This window comes from Sebastes fasciatus, chromosome 1 (genome assembly GCF_043250625.1).
Source record: "Sebastes fasciatus isolate fSebFas1 chromosome 1, fSebFas1.pri, whole genome shotgun sequence".
Classification (NCBI taxonomy): Eukaryota; Metazoa; Chordata; class Actinopteri; order Perciformes; family Sebastidae; genus Sebastes; species Sebastes fasciatus.
This window is the reverse complement of record NC_133795.1, coordinates 15,717,241-15,741,227: the sequence shown is the minus strand read 5'-3', so window position 1 is coordinate 15,741,227 and position 23,987 is coordinate 15,717,241. Positions and strand designations below refer to the sequence as shown.

General features: G+C 42.1%; 1 protein-coding gene across 1 annotated transcript in view; it reads right to left on the bottom strand.

Annotated features, from left to right (window-relative positions):
* Positions 1–23,987, bottom strand: part of LOC141766199 (low-density lipoprotein receptor-related protein 1-like) — a 118,064-nt gene that overhangs the window by 71,863 nt on the left and 22,214 nt on the right. The window contains exons 3-6 of the mRNA XM_074632839.1: positions 8,261–8,398; positions 4,610–4,729; positions 3,882–4,010; positions 3,175–3,438 (exon numbers count right to left, since the gene is read on the bottom strand). Of these exons, the coding sequence (XP_074488940.1) occupies positions 3,175–3,438; positions 3,882–4,010; positions 4,610–4,729; positions 8,261–8,398 (651 nt within the window). The remainder of the gene's footprint in view (positions 1–3,174; positions 3,439–3,881; positions 4,011–4,609; positions 4,730–8,260; positions 8,399–23,987) is intronic.

The following is a 23,987-nucleotide window of genomic DNA, read 5'->3' as shown; positions in this document are numbered from 1 at the left end:
ATTACTCCGCTCATAACTATTAAGCACAAATACATGATTTTTTAAATAGGGAATCTCTGTATCAGGGTGGCAATCTTTCTGTAATTTTGAGGAAGCTGCTATGAGGTCTTTTTTTCCTGCATGAGCCTGATTGATTACTGTATAATGTGCTAATATAACAGATGTGACGTTATTACTGAGAGGGACACCAAAATGCCTCATGCATAATTTCCATTGTTCGGAGCTCGCCTGATATCATCTGGTTTGAAATGAACATATTTCCAAATGACAGCTACACCGCACTGTGCGCGCATGTGGAAGACAGAGCTGCCCGACTGTCATGGCTCGGCCTTTTCATTTTCTCTGATGGGTCTGCTCTGAGAAAGCCATTTCTGCCATGTTAATGCATTCTTTAGTCACATGGAAAAAGGGATGTGAATGGAGACAAGCTGCTGCATACTGAGCGGATGTGGATCGGTCACAATGTTTGCAAGTACAAAACAGAGGAGGACAAAGGAGAGGAATAAAGCTGAGCTATACGATTTAATACAATTATAGCATGTCTGCAATGTATCCTAAGTATTGTGTACAGATCAGAAGTGGAGTTAAGGGATTGTGAGAACCAGGAAGGACGGCGCAGAGAATAATGAGCATAATGACTAAGTGAGTGAGAAATGCAATGTTGTTTTAATTCAAGGTAAAGTCTTTGAATGAATGGTTGGATAAGTATGACAACGCACATCGTTATAAACCATCTGTCAACCGACTTCCTAAAAGACACAATGATGCATTCCTGCTGGCTTTGGGTGGATAAATGTGTTGTTTCTGTGCTTTCTCTCCGACAAGCTGCCCGAAAACCAGGCCGCAACACGGCTAGGAACTTGAAGCAAAGAAGGGATAAACAGGGAGGGGGAAGCTGGCGTGGGTGTGGAGGCTTTTGACCCGCAAGGTTGTCTACACTTAAGAGCACGCACGTACACACGTCTGCACTCCATCACGCTCCTTAGATCTCCAAGGTCTGTCTTTTTAGTTTCATTTTTACCGGAGAGTATAGACTTTTTCTGAAACGAAACTTGGTAGGTATTGATGCTCAGTTCAGTTTTGGCTACATTAAGGGGGACATTTTTTCCTCCACCTGTTTACATTTGACTTTAAAAGTGAAACACATTTTTGAATTCATTCAGAGCAACAAGCGGCGCCAAACTCGCCATCTGCAAAGGATGCACACCAGACAAACATAATAGTTCAAGGTGAAGATCGGCCGAGGACTGCAGCCAAAGGTTGGGCTGCTACTGATAGATGCGGAAGGCCAAAGGTGAATCAGGATGACTCAAAATCCTTTAAATGAATGTCACTCAAGCAGACATCTGACTCCAATTGCATTCATTTCCAGATAGCAACAGGACAGAAAACAGCCCTGAAAACATCTGGTTCAATGTGTTTTTACCGCATCTACCAAGCTATGAAGAGGCCTATTTCCAGTGAACACAGTTTCTTTGAATTGTCTGTGTGTGTGTGTGTCGAAACAAACTTCCAGTCAGCTTATTTAATATTTTCAAGGTCCAACTGCTGAAGGAGCTGTGGGCGAAATGGATGTCTGCTGTGCTGCTTTTCTCTGTATTTTCATCTTCACGCATTTACTGTGCTATCAAGTCGGTGTTTCGTTTTAGTATGAATAATGGGAGCATTGAACGGGCTTTTCTGAGTGAAATGCTACTTTTTTCCTCCTCTGCCTACAGTATGAAGTGTGACTGCTTCTCACACAGGATCTAATCGTGCAGATATACATCACATTAGAACAAAAATAATAGGGCTGTCAAAGTTAAAGAGATAATAACACGTTAACGCAAATTAGTTTTAACGCCACTAGTTTCTTTAATGCATTAACGCAATCGATCTTTTGGAGGTTGTAGTGGGCTCAGTTTTAAAGCTAGAGTGAAGATCCTGATATCACATGAAACTAGAAAACCTAAGGAATCCATAAAGGAAATTAAAAATGTTCCAAAGTTACGCAAAATTTTGGCGAGGAAAAACTGGCATGATCATTTTCAAAGGGGTCCCTTAACCTCTGACCTCAAGATATGTGAATGAAAATGGGTTCTATGGGTACCCACGAGTCTCCCCTTTACAGACATGCCCACTTTATGATAATCACATGCAGTTTGGGGAAAGTCATAGTGAAGTCAGCACACTGACACACTGACAGCTGTTGTTGCCTGTTGGGCTGCAGTTTGCCATGTTATGATTTGACCATATTGTTTATGCTAAATGCAGTACCTGTGGAGTTTGCATGTTCTCCCCGTGTTAGCGTGGGTTTTCTCCGGGTACTCCGGTTTCCTCCCACAGTCCAAAGACATGCAGGTTAGGTTAATTGTGGACTCTAAATTGCCCGTAGGTGTGAATGTGAGCGTGAATGGTTGTCTGTCTCTATGTGTCAGCCCTGCGATGGACTGGCGACCTGTCCAGGGTGTACCCTGCCTTCGCCCAATGTCGGCTGGGATCGGCTCCAGCCCCCCCGCGACCCCTAACGGGATAAGCGGTTGCAGATGGATGGATGGATGGATGGCAGTACCTGTGAGGGTTTCTGGACAATATGTGTCATTGTTTTGTGTTGTTAATTGATTTCCGATAATAAATATTTGACAAATCTCCCTTTAAGGTATATTTTGAACAGAGAATGCGTGATTAATTTGCGATTAATCACGATTAATCATGGACAATCATGTGATTAATCGAAATTAAATATTTTAATCTATTGACAGCTCTAAAAAAATACATTTTCTGGAGAGTGGATCAGGTCTTTGTTTTTCACTGTGAGCCCACAATAGTAAACCCTACAACCTAAACTAGAAAATTCATCTTGAAAAAATCATGAGATGTTTGACAGATCACTGTGTAGCCACAGGTGGTGTACCGTGTTTTCTTCCGGCCTCGCCACATGAGATAATAAAATCTGCAGTGAAAAAATTCACCTTATATGTGCCCTCCGAGAATAAAATATCCTGAAAAATTACAACACACACCCACACATACACAAACTTTGCCTTGTTGCAGTGTGAGGCAACTTTTTCTCCTGTTGTATTATTTATTATGTGCTGTAAACATCCTGCCATGTACTCTGGCCTGCGCAGATCATGCTGTGCTTTACAAATGTATGTACCAGGGTGAAGCTGCATGCTGCTGTGGTGTACTCACGGTGCAGGCTGAGGGAGATGTTGATGACTCTCTCCTCTGTGAAGCTCTTCAGATTAGGGATCTTGGCACATTTGAGGTGTGTGGATGCGGGAGCGTCTCCTACGTGGATCCAGCAGACGGTCTCCTCGGCGTAGAGGAAGTCCATGGCTGTGGTTTGTTTGGTGCTGGTGGACAGCAGGCTGTGGACCGTGGTGCCGCTCAGGGAGGTGGCTTGGATGTTCTGGGAGTTGGCGATCAGCAGGACGGGCAGACGGTCGACCGGCACTGGAACGTGACATGAACATAAACTAACGGTTGACAGGAGGAACATGAACAGAACATCCGCAGTCTCGGTCAAAACTGGATTACATTCAGTCCTGGGGCCTGTTGCATAAACTTAATTTAAGAGTAGTCTTGGCCTTAGACTGGTCTTAGATTGTCAGGTTAGACTAGTCTAATTATTTGTTGCATAAATATAAAGACTGACTTAATTTGAGGTAGGAAAGTTAGCCACCTCTCCCTCTGGCTAAGCCTGAGGTGAGAGCTTTGTTGCTATGGCAACAACCTCTGTTAGAAGGTCAGTTAGATAACCTATTTCAACTGTTTATCCATTACTTTTATCTTGCTTTTAGCTAACGTCTATAGCAAGTGTCTATAGCAAGTTTGTTTATATTTAAGACAAACTATTTTTATGCAACAGGCCCCTGATGTTGTCTGCTGGTACTTACCATTCTTGGCCTTGCATGAGCGGTTGTCTGGCTGGGACAAGTAGCCCTCCACACAGGAGCAGGCGTAGGAGCCTTCAGTGTTGGAACAGGACTGACTGCAGGTCCCATACAAACTGCACTCGTCAAAATCTGAACCACAGAAACCACAGATGGTCTTATTAGGGTATAGCAGGTATAACAAAAATAACAAATTCTAGTTTAAAAAATAGGTATGAACTGAAAATACAATAAAAACATAAACATTTTCACAGATGGGAAATAACAATGCTGATTTAACTTTAAAAAACTATGTGTCTCCTCCTAAGGTTATTTTTGCCAGACTAACTTAGTGATTCTTTAAGGTGATGTGTTGCACAAAATAACCATTATATCAGGGAGGTTGTTTGCTCGTCAATGCCTGTGACTCCGCTATAATCTCAATGGCTGTTCCTAAACAGGCTTTTGTGGGAAATGCTCCAAACTCCCAGGGCCCCTGAACTACCCCCCACTGTGTGCTCTGCACTAGATTCAGCTTCTCCAAAGCCTGAGTAAACACCGGTGCAGCTTTGGGATGCTCGTTACCGGACAAGGTAAGCACATAAGCTTATGTTTGATGTTGATGCAACATTATCATCCTGTCATTGCACTCGATGCAGGAATAAAACACAAAGAGCTACTGTTTTTCTTTTGACTTGCGGCACATACTTAACTGCAGGTATCACAAGAGGGTGGCCATTAGAGTAACTCACCTTTGCATGTCTTCCCGTCTGCGCCGATCTCATAACCACTCTTACAGTAACAAGCAGGCCCTGCTGGAGTCACCGCACAGCTTTCCTGACAACCCGAGAGCGAGCAGTTGGATATAAACTCTGGGGGAAAGACAAATGAGGGAGACAGGAGTGAGTTTATTAGTGTAATGTGCATGGGAGGGCGACAGATTGTATAATAAGGAGTGACTTAAGACAGAAGGTGTTCATTAATGTTTCTCTCCTGTTACTGAAATTGTTATTGGGCTGAAAAACACTGCATCAGTGGTTCTAATAGGAGGTGGATTTGTGCATAATTATGTAATAATCCATTCGACATAAACCCACAGATTATACTGTGATCACGCATTTCATTCTTCCTGCTGGGTGTACTATCTGGCAGAAGACACAGAGACAGGCTAGGCGACAGGAGCAGGTGCTGCTGAATCTGTCGTACGTTTTAGTGGGAATATTTACAGCTCAGCAGGGTGATGAAGTGCATAAATACTGTGTCTGATGTGTCTGGCTAAATTGTTAAACTCTACTCTCTGCAGCCTCGTCCTGACAATGAAATGCATATAAATAATGAGTACAAAACATTCAGAGACGGCTCAGTTACCCATCAAATCATCATCAGCTATTAGAACTGGCAACAGATGTGATCTACAGTAAGTGTGGTGGGATTTAGTGTGATTTTCAGGAAGAGACAGATAGAGTTCCTAGATCTGTCCCCTGAAAACAAAAACACAACCAGAATGCGTCACCGGCGAGAGCGAACAACAGCTCAGTACAAAAGCAGCAGAGAGGCAGAATAATACAAATCAGAAATGCTAGCAGTGCGGACAATTCAGGTCAAGCTGATGCATCATCAGATTAATTAACAAGGCTATTCTTTTACAGAACACAGTGCTGCTACTGTGCAAACACCATTGGGGTGGTTGTGGCTCAGAGGTAGAGTAAGTCGTCCACCAATCGGTGGGTGAATCCTGACATATAGTATAAAGCGCTATATATAAATGCAAGTCCATTTAACATTCAACTGTGTAAACTAAAAATAGTAGAAATGACAAGTTCAGCAGACACAAGTCTTGAGCTTTGCAATTATTTTGTGAAAAACAAATGCATCAGCATGTGGAACGCCCTAACTGAGATCCTCTTGCTTAAAACTCACTTTTATCTCATGGCTCTTTTGTAACTGATGCTATTTGATGTAATCGTTTGTTGTTTGTCTTGTTTTATATCTTATGTTTTAGATTTATTATTTGTTTCTACTGTAAAAAGCATGTTGTAAGTTTCTTTTAAAAGGTGATATATAAATAAAGTTAGCAGTATTGTTATCCGTGCAGGGACATGGCCCAGTGACTATCTAATTATCCCTTTATGGTGGATTGCTCCTCTGAGTAAAACAAATATTAGACTAAAAGTCTGTAAATGGAAAGGCCAACGATACACAACAGAAATCAACAAATACTTTGGCCCTGCAGCCACAATCAATACCTCCCCGCTAACCCCGACCATCTCCAAGGCTACACACATCAAATATAGAAACACAACACGCTACAATCACACCTTCCAGTCAGCTGACCGACCGACCGACCGACGCATAATGGAATCTCAACAGAGTTTTTCAACAGCGCACGGCACATCCTGTGAGATATAAATCAAGACACAGTGAGTCATAGTCAAACAGACACAGTCGTGTCAAACCAGGCTGAGATCTATCAGTCACAAGTGATTCACTTTGCCCAGAAAACACTGGCAGACAATTCACACTGACACAGCACCTCCGGGGAGAGGGAAGAGGGATCAAGAATCTCACCGCACACACTTTAACACAGGATTAAAGAAACAAACGGACACAGTTTTGGTGCAATACTCTAATGTACATACTGTATTTCTGCACAATAATAAAGTGAACCTGAACAGCTATAACCACTGAGCAAGTAGAAGCTGAACCAGCTCTCTAATTTTCAGCTATTATCCCAGACTCAGACTTTTAAGTGATCTGCTGCATGAGAATAAACACCAGTTGAGTTACTCCATATAACCGGTGCCCTGCTGCCAATCCCCATACAATGCATTGAATATTATAGACAACAAATCTTCCTGCTGCACTCCCGGAGGCTTGCTGGGACAACCACAGTTCAAATTACAGACATGCCCGGAATTTTCCAAAACAAGTCTGAGCACCGAACAACCGAGATGTGTTTAGAAGACCAACATGGGTAACAATGTAAACAACCAACCAACACGTACCACAAAATATTTATTTTGAGCAAATAAAAAAATACAAAAAAATTGCTCTGTTTTGGTTCAGAATGCAAAACCGCTCGTATCAATCAGACGACCCCTTGAAACAAAAGATGTCAACGAGAGGTATTTATGTTACAGACACAAATATACCCCCAAAAAAACAAACGTTTACCATAATTCAAGTTTAAACCATGAAATAAACAGTCATGGGGCCCCAGAAGGCTGGTGCGCCCCCACATGTGGCCAGATGTGGTGAATACACACACACACACCACATACATAGAAGTCCACTCTCACCTCAAAGTCCAGCCAGCCTGAAAGTGCATGCAATTTTGATGCCCTCTCCTAAGCCTCTCTCCACGTTTCTTTAATAAATATTTCATCCGAGCTCATTTTTCTAACTGAAGGTGTAGTGGGAAGATGAATAAAATAGATATTTTTCTCTTAGAGAAAAGACAGGTGCCCGCCTTAGTAAAGGAAAAGAATGACAGATTGACACTCGGGAGAGGAAGATATAGTCAGGTTAGGTATTTAATTCTGCACACTGTGCCAATCAAAATCTCAGAGCCTCGGGATAACATTATTATTTCATATTTTTGCTTTGGTTCAGTAAGATTCTTAGTTGTTGGATTTTGTACAGGCTGAGAAATGCAGTTTTCACATCAAGCAAAACTGAAATCTATCATTAATATACGTTCTCTTCAAGGGTATATATTAGTGATGCAGAAGTAATGATGGCTATTGAAACATTTATTTGACCCGTGTTAGGACACAAAGCAGCACGATGATGGACAGTGTTGTTGCTCTGCTAACCTTTTGGCAAACATGACTCCCAAATAGAGGAAGTCCTCAGTTCCCTTTAGACCTTCAATCTTTCCTGTAATATATCCGTCTATCAAGTGCTAGATAAATATAAAAGTCTTTTGCACAATCGAGATTTATTTTCGCCCAGTGTGGTCAACCTGATCAGCACATTCTCGTCAAGAGCATTACATTCCTTAGGCTCATCATAAATCGCTTCCTATTTTCTGGTTTCAACATGACAACTTCCCTAATTTAATACGTAAAAGAATGAATGAGTGACCGTCTTGTTCCACATGTACAGGAGGTCAAACGTACAGTTGGTTGCGTCTTCATATAGCATGCAGTACTGCATTATACTGTACTTTCACCTTGATGTGGTAAATCAATCTGCTATACTGTGACTTCAGTGTGAGGATTTCAGGGGTGAGAATTGCACGATAAAAGAGCGACAAATAGAATGACAGAAATCCCGTCAGACTCCCTACTCCCATCTCTTTCGCACAGACAGGATGTACTAGCACATTGTATTATTTACCTCCTGCACACTCTTTTACATTCATATTGCATATCCCAAAAATGCGCGTGTGACAGTGATACCTCTGCAGTGTGGTCCCTCATCCCAGCCGTCAGTACAGTCTGAAGCCCCGTTGCACAGCTTGCTCATGTGGATGCAGAGATCCGTTCCTCCACACTGGTACTCGTTGGGAGGGCACCGTGATATGGTGCTGTGTGGACCTGAGGAAGACACACACAAATATGGTTGAAGGAAAAGGTTAGGAGTGTAATAATCCTACATATATATGAATAAATGTCTGTTTTGCTACTCCTATACTACCACTACTACCACTACTACTACTACTACTACTACTACTACTACTACTACTACTACTACTACTACTACTACTACTACTACTACCACTACTACTACTACTACTACTACTACCACTACTACTACTACTACTACTACTACTACTACTACTACCACTACTACCACTACTACCACTACTACTACTACTACTACTACTATATCATGTACAATTCAGTAGGGGTGGGTGAAAAAATCTATACAGCATGGTATCGCGTTATATTTTGCGTAGCAATATTGTGTCAATACATGGACGTCGAGTATCAATCTTTTATTATATAAACTATCCGCTATCCACTATTCTGTCTTTCAGAAGTTGTAGCGGGTTCAGTCTCAAAGCTAGAGTGAAGATACTGGTATCATATGAAGCGAGTAAACCTAAGGAGTCGGTACCAACCATGTCATGTTAGCTTGTCGCTAAGGAGGTCAAATAACGCTCCAAAGTTACGCTAAATTTTGACGAGGACAAACTGGCATGGTCATTTTCAAAGGGGTCCCTTGACGTCTGACCTCAAGATACGTGAATGAAAACTCTGAGATGAACACAGTGAGAACTGTATCTTATTAGATAAAAAAAGATGTTCACATAATTTGCAGTTGAGAAAAGGAAATATAACGTAATATATCTCATCACAATACTCAGCATATTGCAAAATGTTTAAAATCGCAACAAGGTGGCAAACTGAGTCCTGTTCTGCAAAGCAGGATTTGGGATAAGCGAGGTAACTTCTGGGTTAACTCTGGGTTTTCAGTCCTACGACGGTGGTTCACTTCTTACCGGGGTAGATCGCCATGGTAACTTATGCTGAACACCCAACATAACCTGCTCCGGAGCAGGTTATGTTCCAGATAAGAGATCAATTCTAATTCAATTCTAATTACCTATTCATTTTAAACAAGCCGTTTGACCTAGGCATATGCAGTGCACCAATCAAACAGAGACTACAGTTAATCCAACATATATATTATTCCTGCAAAATGGCTACATATATTAAATCAACTGAAACATAATTTAATGTTTTGGACGACACTGGTTCAAATCAAACCATTAATCTCAGATGCATTATTAACAGTAGTTATTTGATGTATATTGAATGTGTACTAGATTAAAGTTGTACAGTACATCAAAGCAACAGATGCTTTGGTTTGTCTTTGGAGAGGTCTTTGTGGGCATCTGTGAAATGAAGTCGCTAAAATGGTTCTTTCTGCTCGAGTTTGCAATAAGAACCATTCTCAGCAGGCAGAAACAATGTCACGCCAAAATGGATACCAAAATTGCACTGCGCCACCTTATCTGTGAACACAGCTCCAGCTGTGCCGCACCACACACCCGGTTACAAGCGGGTTTGTTTGGAGCCAGGGTGGCACGTAAACAGTAGAGCGCCATGGATTTCCTAGGATTGATCTTACCTCGGGATCTCTGTCACATGCCTACTCCCTTTGTCTCTTTCATCCATTCTGTTTCGACTATTAACTGATCAGTAAAGCAGAAATGCTTTCAAATCAATCTTTATAAAACACTGCCCTTTCATCCTGCCAGCGGATGACAGATTTTCTGACAGGCGGTCTGACAACGTATTTGTCAGACTGAAGCAACACAGAAATGTTTCTCTACCATCTCCCCCCCAGTGAGCGCACATCAAGCTGTTTACTTCATATTGGTGGTTGGCACCGCTGTGGTGGGTCTCATCACAAACCATTATGCACCCAGATACAAGGCAGAAGTGACCTGCAGTGGGTGTGCAGCAAACAATCTGGCTATGACGAATAAACTAAAAACAGATCTTCCACAGATCCCTCATGCTCACCCTCACTGGAAATCAACGGGCCAACTTAGTCCTGGCATATGAACTGGAAAAACCCTTGAATATTATCAGACAATTACAAGACAACAACACAGGACATTTCACCATGTCGCAATCAAAGATGCTCATGGTCTTAAAGACATTCCTGATCAACAGATGAACTGTAAAGGCCACATGTTTAATGAGTGAGGCAATTGTTCAGATCTGCACTTGGTAACTAAATTCATAATGAGACATCAACATAGACTGTATAAGAAGTGGACGTAGTCACTGTGACGTCACTCGTTGATTTGTGGCCGTTTTGAAGTCTCGATTTTGGCATTTTGGCAGTCTCCATCTTGGTCTTTTGCAATCAGAAGTGACACGAGTGGGTGGAGCTAAGTACAACCGAAATCTGAAAAAGACATTTTCAGGCGACCAAAAAACGGACAACTGCCAGACCGAACAACTCCGTGGTAGCGACCTGTCAATCACAAGGTAGCCACGCCCTAAAGCATAACCTGCTTTATGGTCTATTTGACTCTAAATGTGATCATAACTTACTAAATGAACATCATGCTGTATTGAAGAAGACTTGAAACTAGCGATTGAGACCATAAACTCATGTTTACAATGTTTACTGAGGTAATAAATCAAGTGAGAAGTAGGCTCATTTTCTCATAGACTTCTATACAATCAGACTTGCCCAGAGTGGCCCCCTGCTGGCTGTTAGAAAGAATGCAAGCTTAAGGCACTTCAGCATTGGCTTCACTTCTCAGACCGCTGAGTTGCCCAGTAGACGTCAGGATCTGTCTGACTCAGCAGAGCGATTGATCAATCACACTGAACGTGCGCTTTGCGGTAATTAATCAGAGCTGAGTGACGTAATGTCGGTAAAAACAGAAGTTGTGAAACCCTATACACACTGTGTAAGCTCCTCTTGTACCACGTCTGCAGGCATGTTTTGGAAACTAGTACGCTTTCATAAACTGTCCCTGCAAGAACATCACAAAGGCCAATTCATTTCTATGTACCAGACAAAGTTCTGACTCTAAAATGATTTGTTCAAGGAAGCAGGCATGTGTGTCTGCTTTGTGTTGTTCCTTTACCTTGTTTCCCTATACATACATTCATCTTTCCCTCTCGCCAACTTAGCAGGAAGAACCGCAAGGCAGATATTCAAAGAACCATTGTGGCAGCCAAAGATGTCCACTAGAGAGAAAGCTAGCAGGAACTATAAACACACCATTATCCTAGTAGGAACTGGCCAAATGACTACCTTCACTACATATACACACATCCATCCCAGAGGCAAAACACCAACAATAAGCACGCCAGTGTAGTGGCATGCAGGCCTGGTATTATAGTAGTATGCGCTAAGCGAGGATCCCTGGGAAAGAAAACATCTTGAGCGAATATGAGTTTGGCCAAAACTGCTCCCTCCAAGACACTAAGTCTATGCAGCTTTAGCTCGATGTAGAAGTGAATGTACTGCTGAAATCACTGGACAAGCAGCGAGGGCTTTTCGACTTAATGGCCTTATTACTGAACTCTTTTTCTTGGATGAGGTTCCCTGCCTTGTGACTCTGACCACTATTTCATCCACAAGACTAATGACTCAGCACAACATCTGTCCATAAGTCAAACTAGCGTCCGTGTTTTGCCAACAACTCTGTCCAAACTGCTGTCACCGCTGTCCGAAACTATTGGCTGTGAGATGATTGACTAACTATATATCCGTCGAGTGATTGTAATTTGGCACAATAATTACAACAAAAGCAGAGAGCTACCCGGGTTCAATAATCTGTTTACGGGTATTTCTAAAGCAGCTATTCTCAACCACTGGTGGACCTCAAAGATACTGCCTCATTGTTGGATTAACCTCTTTGAAATTTGACAGCCGCTATTCTATCTTTCAAAGCTAGAGTGAAGATCCTGTTATCATATGAAACTAGAAAACCTAAGGAATCCATTGATACCAACCATGTCATGCTAGCTTGTCGGGAAGGAGGCAAAATAACGCTCCAAAGTTGTGTTAATATTGGCGAGGAAAAACTGGCATGGCCATTTTCAAAGGGGTCCGTTGACCTCTGACCTCAGGATATGTGAATGAAAACAGGTTCTATGGATACTCGTCTCAGTTGCAGTGACACAAAATAGAGTGGTTTTTGAAAAGGAAAAGTGACCCTGTACCAGTAAAAGCTCTAAAGAGTGTGGTGAGGAAATATGACCCTGAATACTTTGGATTCATAATAGTGATGGGTAAGGGCAAGGTGAATATGTATGTGGGTCATTACACCTGACGGTAAAGCCCAGTGTGTAAGTTATTTGGGAAGGTGGTCCTCGGAAAGTTTTTAACACTAGAAGTGGGCCTCAAGTTACAAAAGGTTGAGAACCCCTGTTCTAAAGCTCGCTAATTATCACATTGTTTGTTGTGCGTTTCTTTCATATACAAACCAAAATGTACAAACAATAATTTATGTTTCCATGGGGAATTACGTGCTCTAACTATTCCTTGGCGACCAGTTGCCTGGCAACCTAGCAGTGAGACCAAGACTCAAGGAAGACCCTGCACTACTTGGCCGATGGTCTAAATGGCCGATGGATTACACAACCAAGATACAACATGATTACATGTTCATTAGTCAGCTTTAGAGGTGTTTCTGAAGAGAGCCAGGCTAGCTGTTTCTCCCTGCTTCCAGTCTTTATGCTGCTAAACTAAGCTAATCCCCTGCCAGCTCCATTCTCTTATTTTATTTTATTTTATTTTATTTTATTTTATTTTATTTTATTTTATTTTATTTTATTTTATTTTATTTTATTTTATTTTATTTTATTTTATTTTATTTTATTTTATTTTATTTTATTTTATTTTATTTTATTTTATTTTATTTTATTTTATTTTATTTTATTTTACTTTACTTTACTTTACTTTACTTTATTTTATTTTATTTTATTTTATTTTATTTTTTTAGTTTAGTTATTTATTTTTATAACTGAAAAGTAGATAAAAATACGAGCGTGATGCATAAACTTCTTCCTTCCTTTCCTTTTATTTTCTTTTGGATGCATAAACTTTATTTGAAGGCGATCACTCCTCTACAGGCGGCTCATCTTTCTCAGCCCACGTGGAAAGTCAAACCGTCGGCCTTCCCTCCTCCTCCTCCTCCTCCTCCTCTTCCTCCCCACTCTCTCTCTCCTTCTTTATCTCCTCCCATCATTTTTCCTCCAACATCTGTTGACCCATTTACAGTAAGTGAGGGGCGGGCAGTGTGTGGAAAAGGAACAGAGTGAGAAACAAAGAGAAAGTGAGAAGACCAAATGGAACACCTCATCCACAGGAAGTGGACGGAGCCCCACAAGGCTTCATTCTTGAGCGAGCTGGCAGCGGTCGGCGGTGGAAAAAGGCATTGCTAATTTGAATTAAACAGGGTCTTTTATTCAACATTCCTCTACTGTGAGTGAGCCAGGTTAGCGGGCCCAAACCTTTTTTTTCTCTGTTTGCTCTGTTTCTCTACACAGCTCGTTGAATAGTTCAGTGAAAGATCTACACAGGCCGGCTGGTACAGCTTCAACTATTCTGCTCTGTAGCTCAATTAGGGCACCCAAGGAAAAGGAAAATCATCCTGGCGTTCCCATCATCGACCCATACAGGCTATCCTTGACAGAGCCGGTGGGTGAAAAACCGAGGCTGGAGATTTGACTAGTCTTTTCCGATGGAGAGCTAGAGATCGTTCCAAGGCTTCACTTCACAGACGTCATAGAGACGTAAGAGCAGGACAGATTTCACTTCTTCCATAGGTCGGTCTGATGCAAACAGCTTCAACCTTCACCAAAATTGCAGTGCAATACCTATATAGAAGCAATATTAAAGGGGAACTATGCCCATTTTCAAAATTCATACAGGCTATTGCTTTGGCCCAACGAAGTCCAAAAAATATTAGTAAACATAAACAACTCTCCCAAAACCAAAAACTAGAGTGCTAAAACTCAAACTTGTGATGTCACAGGGTATAAAGTGTGGAGCTGCTCCATAGACAATGAATGTGGAGAGATGTTCTAGACACTGAGAACACCCAGAGGAATGATCTGAGTATATGGGAACATGTTCTGTTTCACAACTAACAACACTACAATAGATTAAAGCTCATCTGGGTATAAAAAAAGAAAACAATCATGATATGGGTCCATAAAATCAGCCTCCGATTAATTTCCTATGGGGCAGCTCCAGACTTTATACTAGGGCTGTCGAAGTTAACGCGTTAATAACACTTACTTTGACACATTAATGCAATCGATCTTTCGGAGGGTGTAACGGTTCATTTGCATTAATCACGATTAATCATGGACAATCATGCAATTAATTGCAATTGAATATTTTAATCGATCAACAGATCTACTTTATACCCTATGACATCACAAGTTTGAGACTTACTTCTCTGGTTTCTGGCTTTGAGAGAGAGGAGCTCTTGTTCACAAATATCGATTGCACTTTACTCGACCAGGAAATAACATATTGGAATTGTTAATGTGGGTGTTGCTCTCCTTTAACACCTGGTGGATACTTTTCTGCAAGGCGACCAAGTCACCATGAGAGCCAAACAAAACCTTAGTTCTCTAAGCATCTATCAAAACAAGACTGCAGCATGCCGGATTTCAGACACCTTGCACGAGTGGCGTATTTAAGCCGCTGCACAGATCACATGCACTTTTCCAGTGCTAGGGAGCGAGGGCAAAGGGGGTGGCGAAAGAGGGAGGAGGGAGGAGGGTGGGGGGGAGACGAGAGAACTAAGGCCATTGTTTGGATCACACAAATCGGCTGTGGCCCCCTACAAAGCAGGCTGAGCCGCAGCGCTGTAAGCAGCGTCACGTGCGAGGCCTGATCTGAACTGTGGCACGGCCACCTGGAGGGAGAGCTGGGGAAATGGCAAGGGCCACGGGGACGCGGTGATGAAAGGGGGAGCTTGCACTTTCTAAGTATGTGCTGTTTTAGGATAAATATTTTAAGACACATTTTCCTTGCTAGGCTAAGACCGTACATACTCTCAGGAGTTTTTTTTTTTCTTTCACAAGTAACGTTTTTGCACAATTATTCATCTCTTGGTCTGTGTTTCCTCTCCAGTGGTAGAAAAGAGGCCCAGCTGACTGAGAAGGAGTCAGGATCCGGGTCTGGATCAGGCTGTCCCTGAGCCCAAAGCTTGTTAGGCTGTGGGGATTTTCCATTCACTAGTTCATGCTTCCACTCCGTATGCTAGTCAACACAATGCTTATTCGACCAATAACAAACACACAAACAGCTAACGAGACGCTGCCAGTGCTGAAACATAAAAGGGACTTTATGTGGGCCAGAATGAGGCCGACTGCAGAGCAACGAGGCTACCACCACTGTCTTTGACTTTCTTCTAAATACTACAGAAGATATGAAACAATGGCAGAAATACACATATTAATTAAACATACTGCTTTTCACAGACATCAACCACCCAGATCCAGCTGAATAATTTAACATGTTGATCCATAAATACACCTCATGAATAAATAGTGTTGCACCAGTTTACTGCCAGCAGCTCTTAATGACACACTAATACTGGGTTTCTCTGACCACTGATGGCCGTGTCCTCACAAACCGGCAGCCTGGCCTCTCCCCGTGAAGCCCTCGGCCCACATGACACATTTTTGGACGGATCGCCCGAATCTTGACCAAGCAGTCCCTGAGGCACCCCTTGACCTCCATCCTTCGCGTTGCCCTGCCAAAGGAAACAAAACTCCAAACAACTAGGACACGGCGGCGAGAAAAACAAGACGCAACAACACCACCACCAGAGCTTCATTTAGGGTTTAGAGAGGACACAGTGGCTACCATGGGAGAGTGTTATTTTCATGTTGCTACTCAGCACAGTCTTTTCAAAAGGATCACGGGCAGCGGGCACAGCAGCAGCTAGCCGCAGAGAGCGCTGAAGGTAACAATACCGCTGTTTATTTCTGACAGCTATCCTATAAACACTTCACTCCGCAGGTGTAAAACAGCACATTAACCTGCCACTCCAACCACACCTGTTGGTGCCTCGCAAATACGAGAGTGGGGTTATTTTCGTCTACGTGAATTCTCTTCGTCCACGAGGCAATCACGCCTCAGTTTAACACTCTTTTCACACAAATTGACGGCGTAAATGCAGTTTATTCATTCCAATCTCTGGCTTTAACCCTGGTGGCAGACTGTGTGCCCTCTCTGCACTCGATGGTCTCTGGCTCTCTCTCTCTCTCTCTCTCTCTCCTAACCCCCCTTTCCTTCCAAGATATCAACACCACATTTTCATTCCTTCCTGGGGGGGCTTCTGGGGTGGCTGGCAGGGCGACAAGCAAAGCAGGAAGGCTAAATCCAGCTCTCGAAAGCACAACAAACTCAGCCTTCTCCAAACACAGCAGCACCACTGCTCCTCGGGGCACAGAAACCACTAAGCAAACAGCTCTATCAGCAAAGATTCATACAAGACAACACTACCAACCGGACAAATAGATTGAGCCCATATCGGTTATGAAATAGGAAAAAGTAAGCAAATACACACAAAGGAAATCAATGGTGAAATTTCAGGAAGTTATGTCATTCCCCCCCCCGCGCACACCTTTCTTCTTTCTTTTATGCATAAAAGGACAGATAATAAAAGTTCACACTCTCTTTTTGTCTCTTTCTCCCCTTTTTTCTCTCACAAACACGCACAGATGAAAGGAGAAAAATAGATCTATTTGCCCACTGAATAAGGCTCTTACGTAGCGACTCTGTTCCTCAGATTGAAAAGGCTCATTATTTGATTCATTCGCCTCTTATTTCCTCACAGTGGACCGAGGATTAACTTAAAACTATTAGCATTGTGCAAGTTCTCCTTGTCGCGAGCAGAGCCGAGGCCACGCTGCTGGCCCCAGAATGACTATATATCTGAAAGGCATTTAGTCTGTTTTGGCTCAGAGTTCTTACCCAGAAAGCTAGAGACTAACTTTAATCATCACAAATTAAGCGCCTCTCTAGAGAGTCATTTTCATTTGTTACGTAGCGCATTAGAAAACTAATTCAAAGGACAGACAGGCGACTAATTATCGCGTGGCAAAAAACAGCTATGCAAATGGCAGGAAAGGCCCAAGGGGGTCGAAGAGAGGAGGATGAGAGCAATCGTCACCGTATACGAGCCGAGGAACCCGAGGAGACCGAAGTTTAACAACCACGGCATGGAGACAAGCTGTGTATTCAATAATGCAATCTTGCATACAGGATGTAGTCATTTATTACCGCTGCTAATCAGACACAAGGTAGTTTACCGTACGGAAAGAGCAGCCACAAGGCATAGCCAGGTGTTCAGCATCTGTGAGTCTATACCTTCAAGATGCAGAACGGCGACGGCAGCGAAGGGATGCTTCAGTTATGGTATTATTATTGTTTATGTCCCTCATTCTCCTGCATCATTGTCCCAGGCTTGCTCCCCCTCCACCACTCTCCCCAAAGGGTGAATATGTCCTGCCCCAACCCCTTCTGTCTGCAGAGAGCCCTGCTGAGATTACATAATGCTCTTTTTAAAATTTAAACCCCTGACACGCTTTTCTTGGCTGGGCTCTCTTGTCCTGCTTCAAGGGGCCAGCTTTGCCCTCTCCACTGCCCCAGCCTCAAGTCCTCGTCTAAAAATGGCCAGCTGGTGGCCTGTGGATCACATCCGGCTCACCGCACCCTTAAATACAGCATGTATATATATATATATATATATATTATTTCTGCAGTTACTCTATACGTCTTTACTGTTGCTGTTGCACAAGCTCTGTCTGTAATAACTAATTCTGGGACCCTTATGAATCTGGGACATGCGTGAGTTTGGCACCGGTGGAAATATGCGCTCAAATGAAGGACAACTTTGTTTCCATTTACTCCTATCCTTGTCACATGAAGTCATAGGGGACTACAGATCTCAGAAATATTTCTTTAATATTCTTATTCTGTGTTCACACTACGAGCGACAAAGCAACAGGCTACAAGTCATTTTCAATGGAAGACGGTGACATGAAGCTACAAACTGGCGCCCGACAGTTGTCGCTGCATGGCGGGCGTGATGCGCTACAAATTAAAGTTGAGCCGGTCTCAACTTTTTTCAGCACTCCAATAACGCGTCGAAGCCATGTGTTTTTGTTTCATCCTGTTCTGTTACATGTTAAAAAAAATATGCCGTTAGCCAGTTCCCAGTACTATTTAACGTCAACGAGCTCTTGAGCAACACTTCAACGGCGACTCGGCAATAATAGCATCAGGATGAAGAGTATTTCATTCTTAATCACTCACCAATTATGTGCTGTACACTATAACAACTGGGGTAACACCAGTAATAAACTAATGTTAAACAAATGACGATGCGTAATGTGTAAATGGCAAAATATGTTCATCGTAGTGATGGCTCTGCAGTTCCCCTCAGCCATATAGAGTGTTTTAGCATCTTCAGGTCATTGTTTGAAACTTTATTGTTTGGTTTCAATGTAACTGCTCTCATTAGCATTGTTTCCAGCCACATGAGGCAGCTGTTTTTAAAGAAAAAACTTTGATTAAACAACTGTACAGCTAAAGAGAGCTAAAAAGAGAGTGAACATTAGTGTGACATTGGCCGGTTGGCCTGAAACACGATAGCAAATCAATGTTAATGTTGCTCTGTGTCTGCTGGATGTGTAAATAAGCAAATGTGCAATACCAACGTGATAATATGTCAGTTTACAGCTTGTTGCGCTGCCTTCAAGTGTAAAAACAAATATGAAATATTCATTAATCTACAGCACATCCCTGCATCAGGGTCGTGTCTGCCGCCAAGTTGCGAAAACGTGCAAAAACTCTTGCTAAACTTGCAGCCTGGACGACCTATCTTAACCTTTAACCATCTCGTGAGAGCTCCGTCCGCACTAGGAGGTTACCTTCTAGACACTACCCTGCATCAGCTCACATGACAACACAACACATAACCTACTCTGATAGCATCATATTGTCTTGTCAATTTAGTGCAAAAAACATTCACTGCCAAAACAGAGGACATTTTATGGTATTATAGTCACATTACCTCGTGAAATATGAGCCGATTTAAAAGTTGTTTACACTCCTCTATTGGTGTGTGATGCATTGCTTGCATGAATAATTGTGTGTATGTGTGTGTATGTGTGTGTATGTGTATGTGCTGGCAGTGACTGTTGGGGAATACCGAACACAGTGTGCAGCATCCTTGAACATTTTTCGAAAGGTAAAATGTTTGCTTTATTGTCTGCATGAGAGAAATGATGTGTGCGTGTGTGTGTGTGTGTGTGTGTGTGTGTGTGTGTGTGTGTGTGTGTGTGTGTGTACAAGAGAGCAGATTGTGTGCACATGCTCTCACACCTGCAGCCGGTTCTTGTAGGAACAAGGTGCTGCACGGCCACCGACTCTTTTCGTTGACATGTTGATGGCTATCTGGACTGGGTGGTGGCTGCTTTTAGGAGACAGTAGCAGGATCAAACAGATCTCTTCCTCTTCCATATCTGAGCAGTATAACCACCGGCTTTGGGTCAACTGTCTGGTAAATGACACCAATATATACACCAAACAATAAACCCCCCTTATGTCTCATTACTGTGGGTCTAACTACAGTTATGAGCAAGTAGATAAAGATTTAATTTCTTTTTACGACCGTCTTTCATTTCTTTTGATATGAGTCAGTGAGACGCACATTGCATCATGAATGATTGTGTTTTCCTCTCTGAAAGTGGCTGTTACAAAAGTGCTTCATGTCCTAAAGAGCTAATTGCAGCCTAGGTGGGAACAGTCTGTAAAACTGCCCTTATTACAGGCCGGGGGCAGGGGACGTCATTTCACCGTTACACACTTCCTGTGTTTCCTGGGCACACTCACTGCACGTGGGAATATTTCAGGACCCCAATAAAAAGTCTCCAGCCTGAGGAGACGCTACCTGAGCCTCCACCCTACCTGAAGGCTATCTAATCTGCACATTTATCTCCATTGCATTGGATTTCAATTGTCCATTGATCAGGAATGCAGATCAAAGCTCTGTATAAAAAGGTCATATGCCCAGACAACCATTTTGTTTTGTGTTTTACTCTGTCAGTATCCCTCTATGCCAGTCTGACCCAGCACCCCGGGGTACAAAGGACAGCATTGTGGGGGTTACACAGCGGGGCAAAGCAGCTGCACTGGACAGTGACTGACTTCACTGGCAATAGCCAACACACTAACAAAGGCCACTGTGAAGCCCCGTCCACATGAGTGAATAAATAAACCTCTCTCATGCATCTCTTCAACCAGAAGCATCTGCAAATGCACCTCCACAAAGAGCACATTTATCACAACAATAAAACTACAAATGCTACTCAGTGCATGGGTGGTGTACATATACAGTTTGGGATACATGCTCATAAAGCATATGACTACTGGCATTTTCAATCAATTTTCAATGTTCAATCCTTCTCCAACTCAGAAAAGTAGAATATTGCTGTTGTTTTTTCTACTGTATACTAAAACCGTTAAATGACTGTGGGCTTGTTGAACCGTTGCTCCACTATTAAATACAGGCCTGCTAATCATTTGATGAGTTGTCAGAGACGTAGAAGAGGCAATTACCTGAACATAGGCCTACTTGACCATTAAGTATTCTGCCTTATTTCATGTATAAAATCAGTGTTATGGCTTCAAATAGTATAGAAATATCATGTATTACTATCAATCTATCTATTTATATATTTTGGAGTTCAAACATATTGGTGTTTTTCTTCTCCCTGATGTGCAAAACAGACCGAACCATGGGCTTGTTGAACCGTTGCACCACCACTGTATACTGTATACATCTGATGAGTCACCAAAAATACTAATCAACCATATTTAAAACATACAATCATATTTCATTCAGTACTCCACAGCTTCGACAGCCAGCATCTGCTCTGAACCAAATATGTTGTTTTAAGCTTTGTTTCCAAATATATATGTTTATATTTTTTGATAACGTGAGAGTTGAGAACATCAGGAAACATGAAGAGAGAGGGAGAAGACATGTGACAGCGGGACAGAGAGGTAAATCTCTAAAAATGGGTCACGAATATATACTTTAATTCTTTAAAAAAAGTGTTACTCAAACAAGACTATTAATAGTATGCATTGGTTGGGGATTCTTTCAATTGCAGATTTGGTGCACTAGCAGCTATTTATGTATGTGTGACTGACTTAAATAAACTATGTCGCACATGTTCCTCGTAACAATCTGTCACAACAATAGAGGTCTATGGCTCAGAGGAATAAATGATATCAGGCTTTGGCTACTCAGGCAATACTTAATACTTAATAGGATTAATTCACTGACGGTTTTGGTCTTTTCAAGAGGTTCGTTGACAAAAAGACTTATCCTTTAATTTCAATCAAACAAAACATAAAGCCACAATTCCAATTAAAAAGCACCGTGGCAGACTATTTAAAGGGATAGTTTGGGTGTGTTGAAGAGGAGTTGTACGAGGTACTTATCCATAGTCAGTGTATTACCTACAGTAGATGACAGTTGACACGCCCGCAGTTTGGAGAAACAGATGTACTGCTGTGGACGGGGCCGGCAGCAAAACGCATTTTAGCCAGCTTAAAAAAAAAATCTTTTCTTTTCACTTTGGTGAATCAGAACTAACCAAAGTCACAGGATAACACAAACAAACTAACCGATCGAGGCAGCGGTAGATCAGCAACTCCCATGTCCTGTGAGGTAAAGTTTCTGGGGTTTTTTCTCAATGGAGTCTGGTTGCTCTGGCGAGAGCATAGATAACGGAAATGTCGGAAACATAGACTGTACAGCTGTCACACGGTAAGGTAAAGCGACACAAATATTCTAAATATAGCGTACACTTAAACTGATATTGATTTTTTTTGGTGAGCCTTTCTTTTAGGTGGCTAAAATACGTTTTGCTGCCGGCCCCGTCCACAGCAGTACATTGCTTTGCTCCCGTGTGGTAACTCCTGTCTGATTCTCCAAAGACGGGACCGTCATCTACTGTACGTAATACACTGACTATGGATAAGTACCTCATGCAACCCCACTTCAAAACCTGCAAACTATCCCTTTAAACTTCTGTACTTACTGTACTATACTTACTACTATACTAGCAGATGAAAGTGTTTACTTCAACCTCTAATGTAATGTACCTTTACTTGCCACGTTCTTCAATAACAATCGCACCGACTTCAACAAAACACCTACAATCTAAGAAAGCTAAGATAAGGCCTGGTGTTTATTTTGTCTCTCTGACTCACTGGTTGGGTTTTCCACCCTGACGCTGTTAAAAAGTCCGGTCCCTCTACAGCATTACGTCCTTTAACTGCTGTTTTTGAGAGAGTTTGGCATAAGCTATATAGAGGGAGTAGCAGGAGACAGAGGATGGAGTCACTGCTGTTTCTGTCCCAGATAGAGACAGGGAAGGAGGCTGGCCCACAGATGAGAAGGGGGGAAAAGAGCAGGTTGTGAAAAACAGCAGGTTTCTCCATTGCTCTGGGCGAGTCTCTAATGACTTCCAGACCTATACGCTCACACAGTCTCTGCGTCTAGACTGCAGCTACAGCGCTCTACCCTGTAGCCTCACTCACTCTCTCCCAGGCCAACACACACACACACATACAGTACTGCCCCCACTACCCAAAGCCCTCTGTCCTCTTAGAAAACTACAGGCGTTTCAGTCTGAGAGGCTGACCAAAAAGACACTGCTGCTTTCATCGCCTCCTCCCCGGGGATTCAGCCTCAAAGCATCTCCACTCTAATGAAGACTTTGAAATGACGGCTGTCTTTTTTTAGTACTGCTTTCGGTTTGTCTCATGACTGCATCCTCTGTGGCTCCGAATGCAAAAGGAAATCACATCTATCAAAAAAAGACAAACTTTATAAATCTCCTAATTGGGCATGAATGGCCTCTCTCACTCGCTGATAAAACATCCCATTGTTTTCTCCAGCCTGGCTGTGGTTAACCAAATAAATCTAATAGGCCAAAAAATCTCAGTCTGTTAGCCGACGAGTGTTTTTTGAATGAGTTTTTGAGGGATCAAACGCTGCAGTGACATATTACCATGCCTTCGCTATTACAAAAAAATGTCTTTTTACAGCCAGCACAGCAGCTTTTTGATCTATTTCTGAGGTGGCTTTACACTTGTACTGCACCTGTTGAATACACATTGCAAAAAAAACATCTCCTGCACAGATACGTTGAAGATGTTATATGAACCAATTAGGGCTGGGCAATAATTCAATAAAATAATTTATCGTCTTTCAATGAAATCGTATCATTTATTCATAGTAGGACTGTCAGTCGATTAAAATATGTAATTCCTGTTAAATCGCATGATTGTCCATGATTAATCACAATGAATCGCACATTTTTTATCTGTTCAAAATGTACCTTAAAGGGAGATTTATCAAGTATTTAATACACTTATCAACATGGGAGTGGGCAAATATGCTTGCTTTACTATTTTTTGTGCTAATGCGTTAAAATTTCTCAGATAATCTGAATTGATAAGAAATATGTTTATGGTAATACCCCAGAGTAGTTAAATCAAACTATTGTCTTAATCTGATTACTCTGTATTTGTGTGCATGCATAAACATAGTCAATGTGTAGCTGGAAACATAATTTATTTTCTCTCTAACTG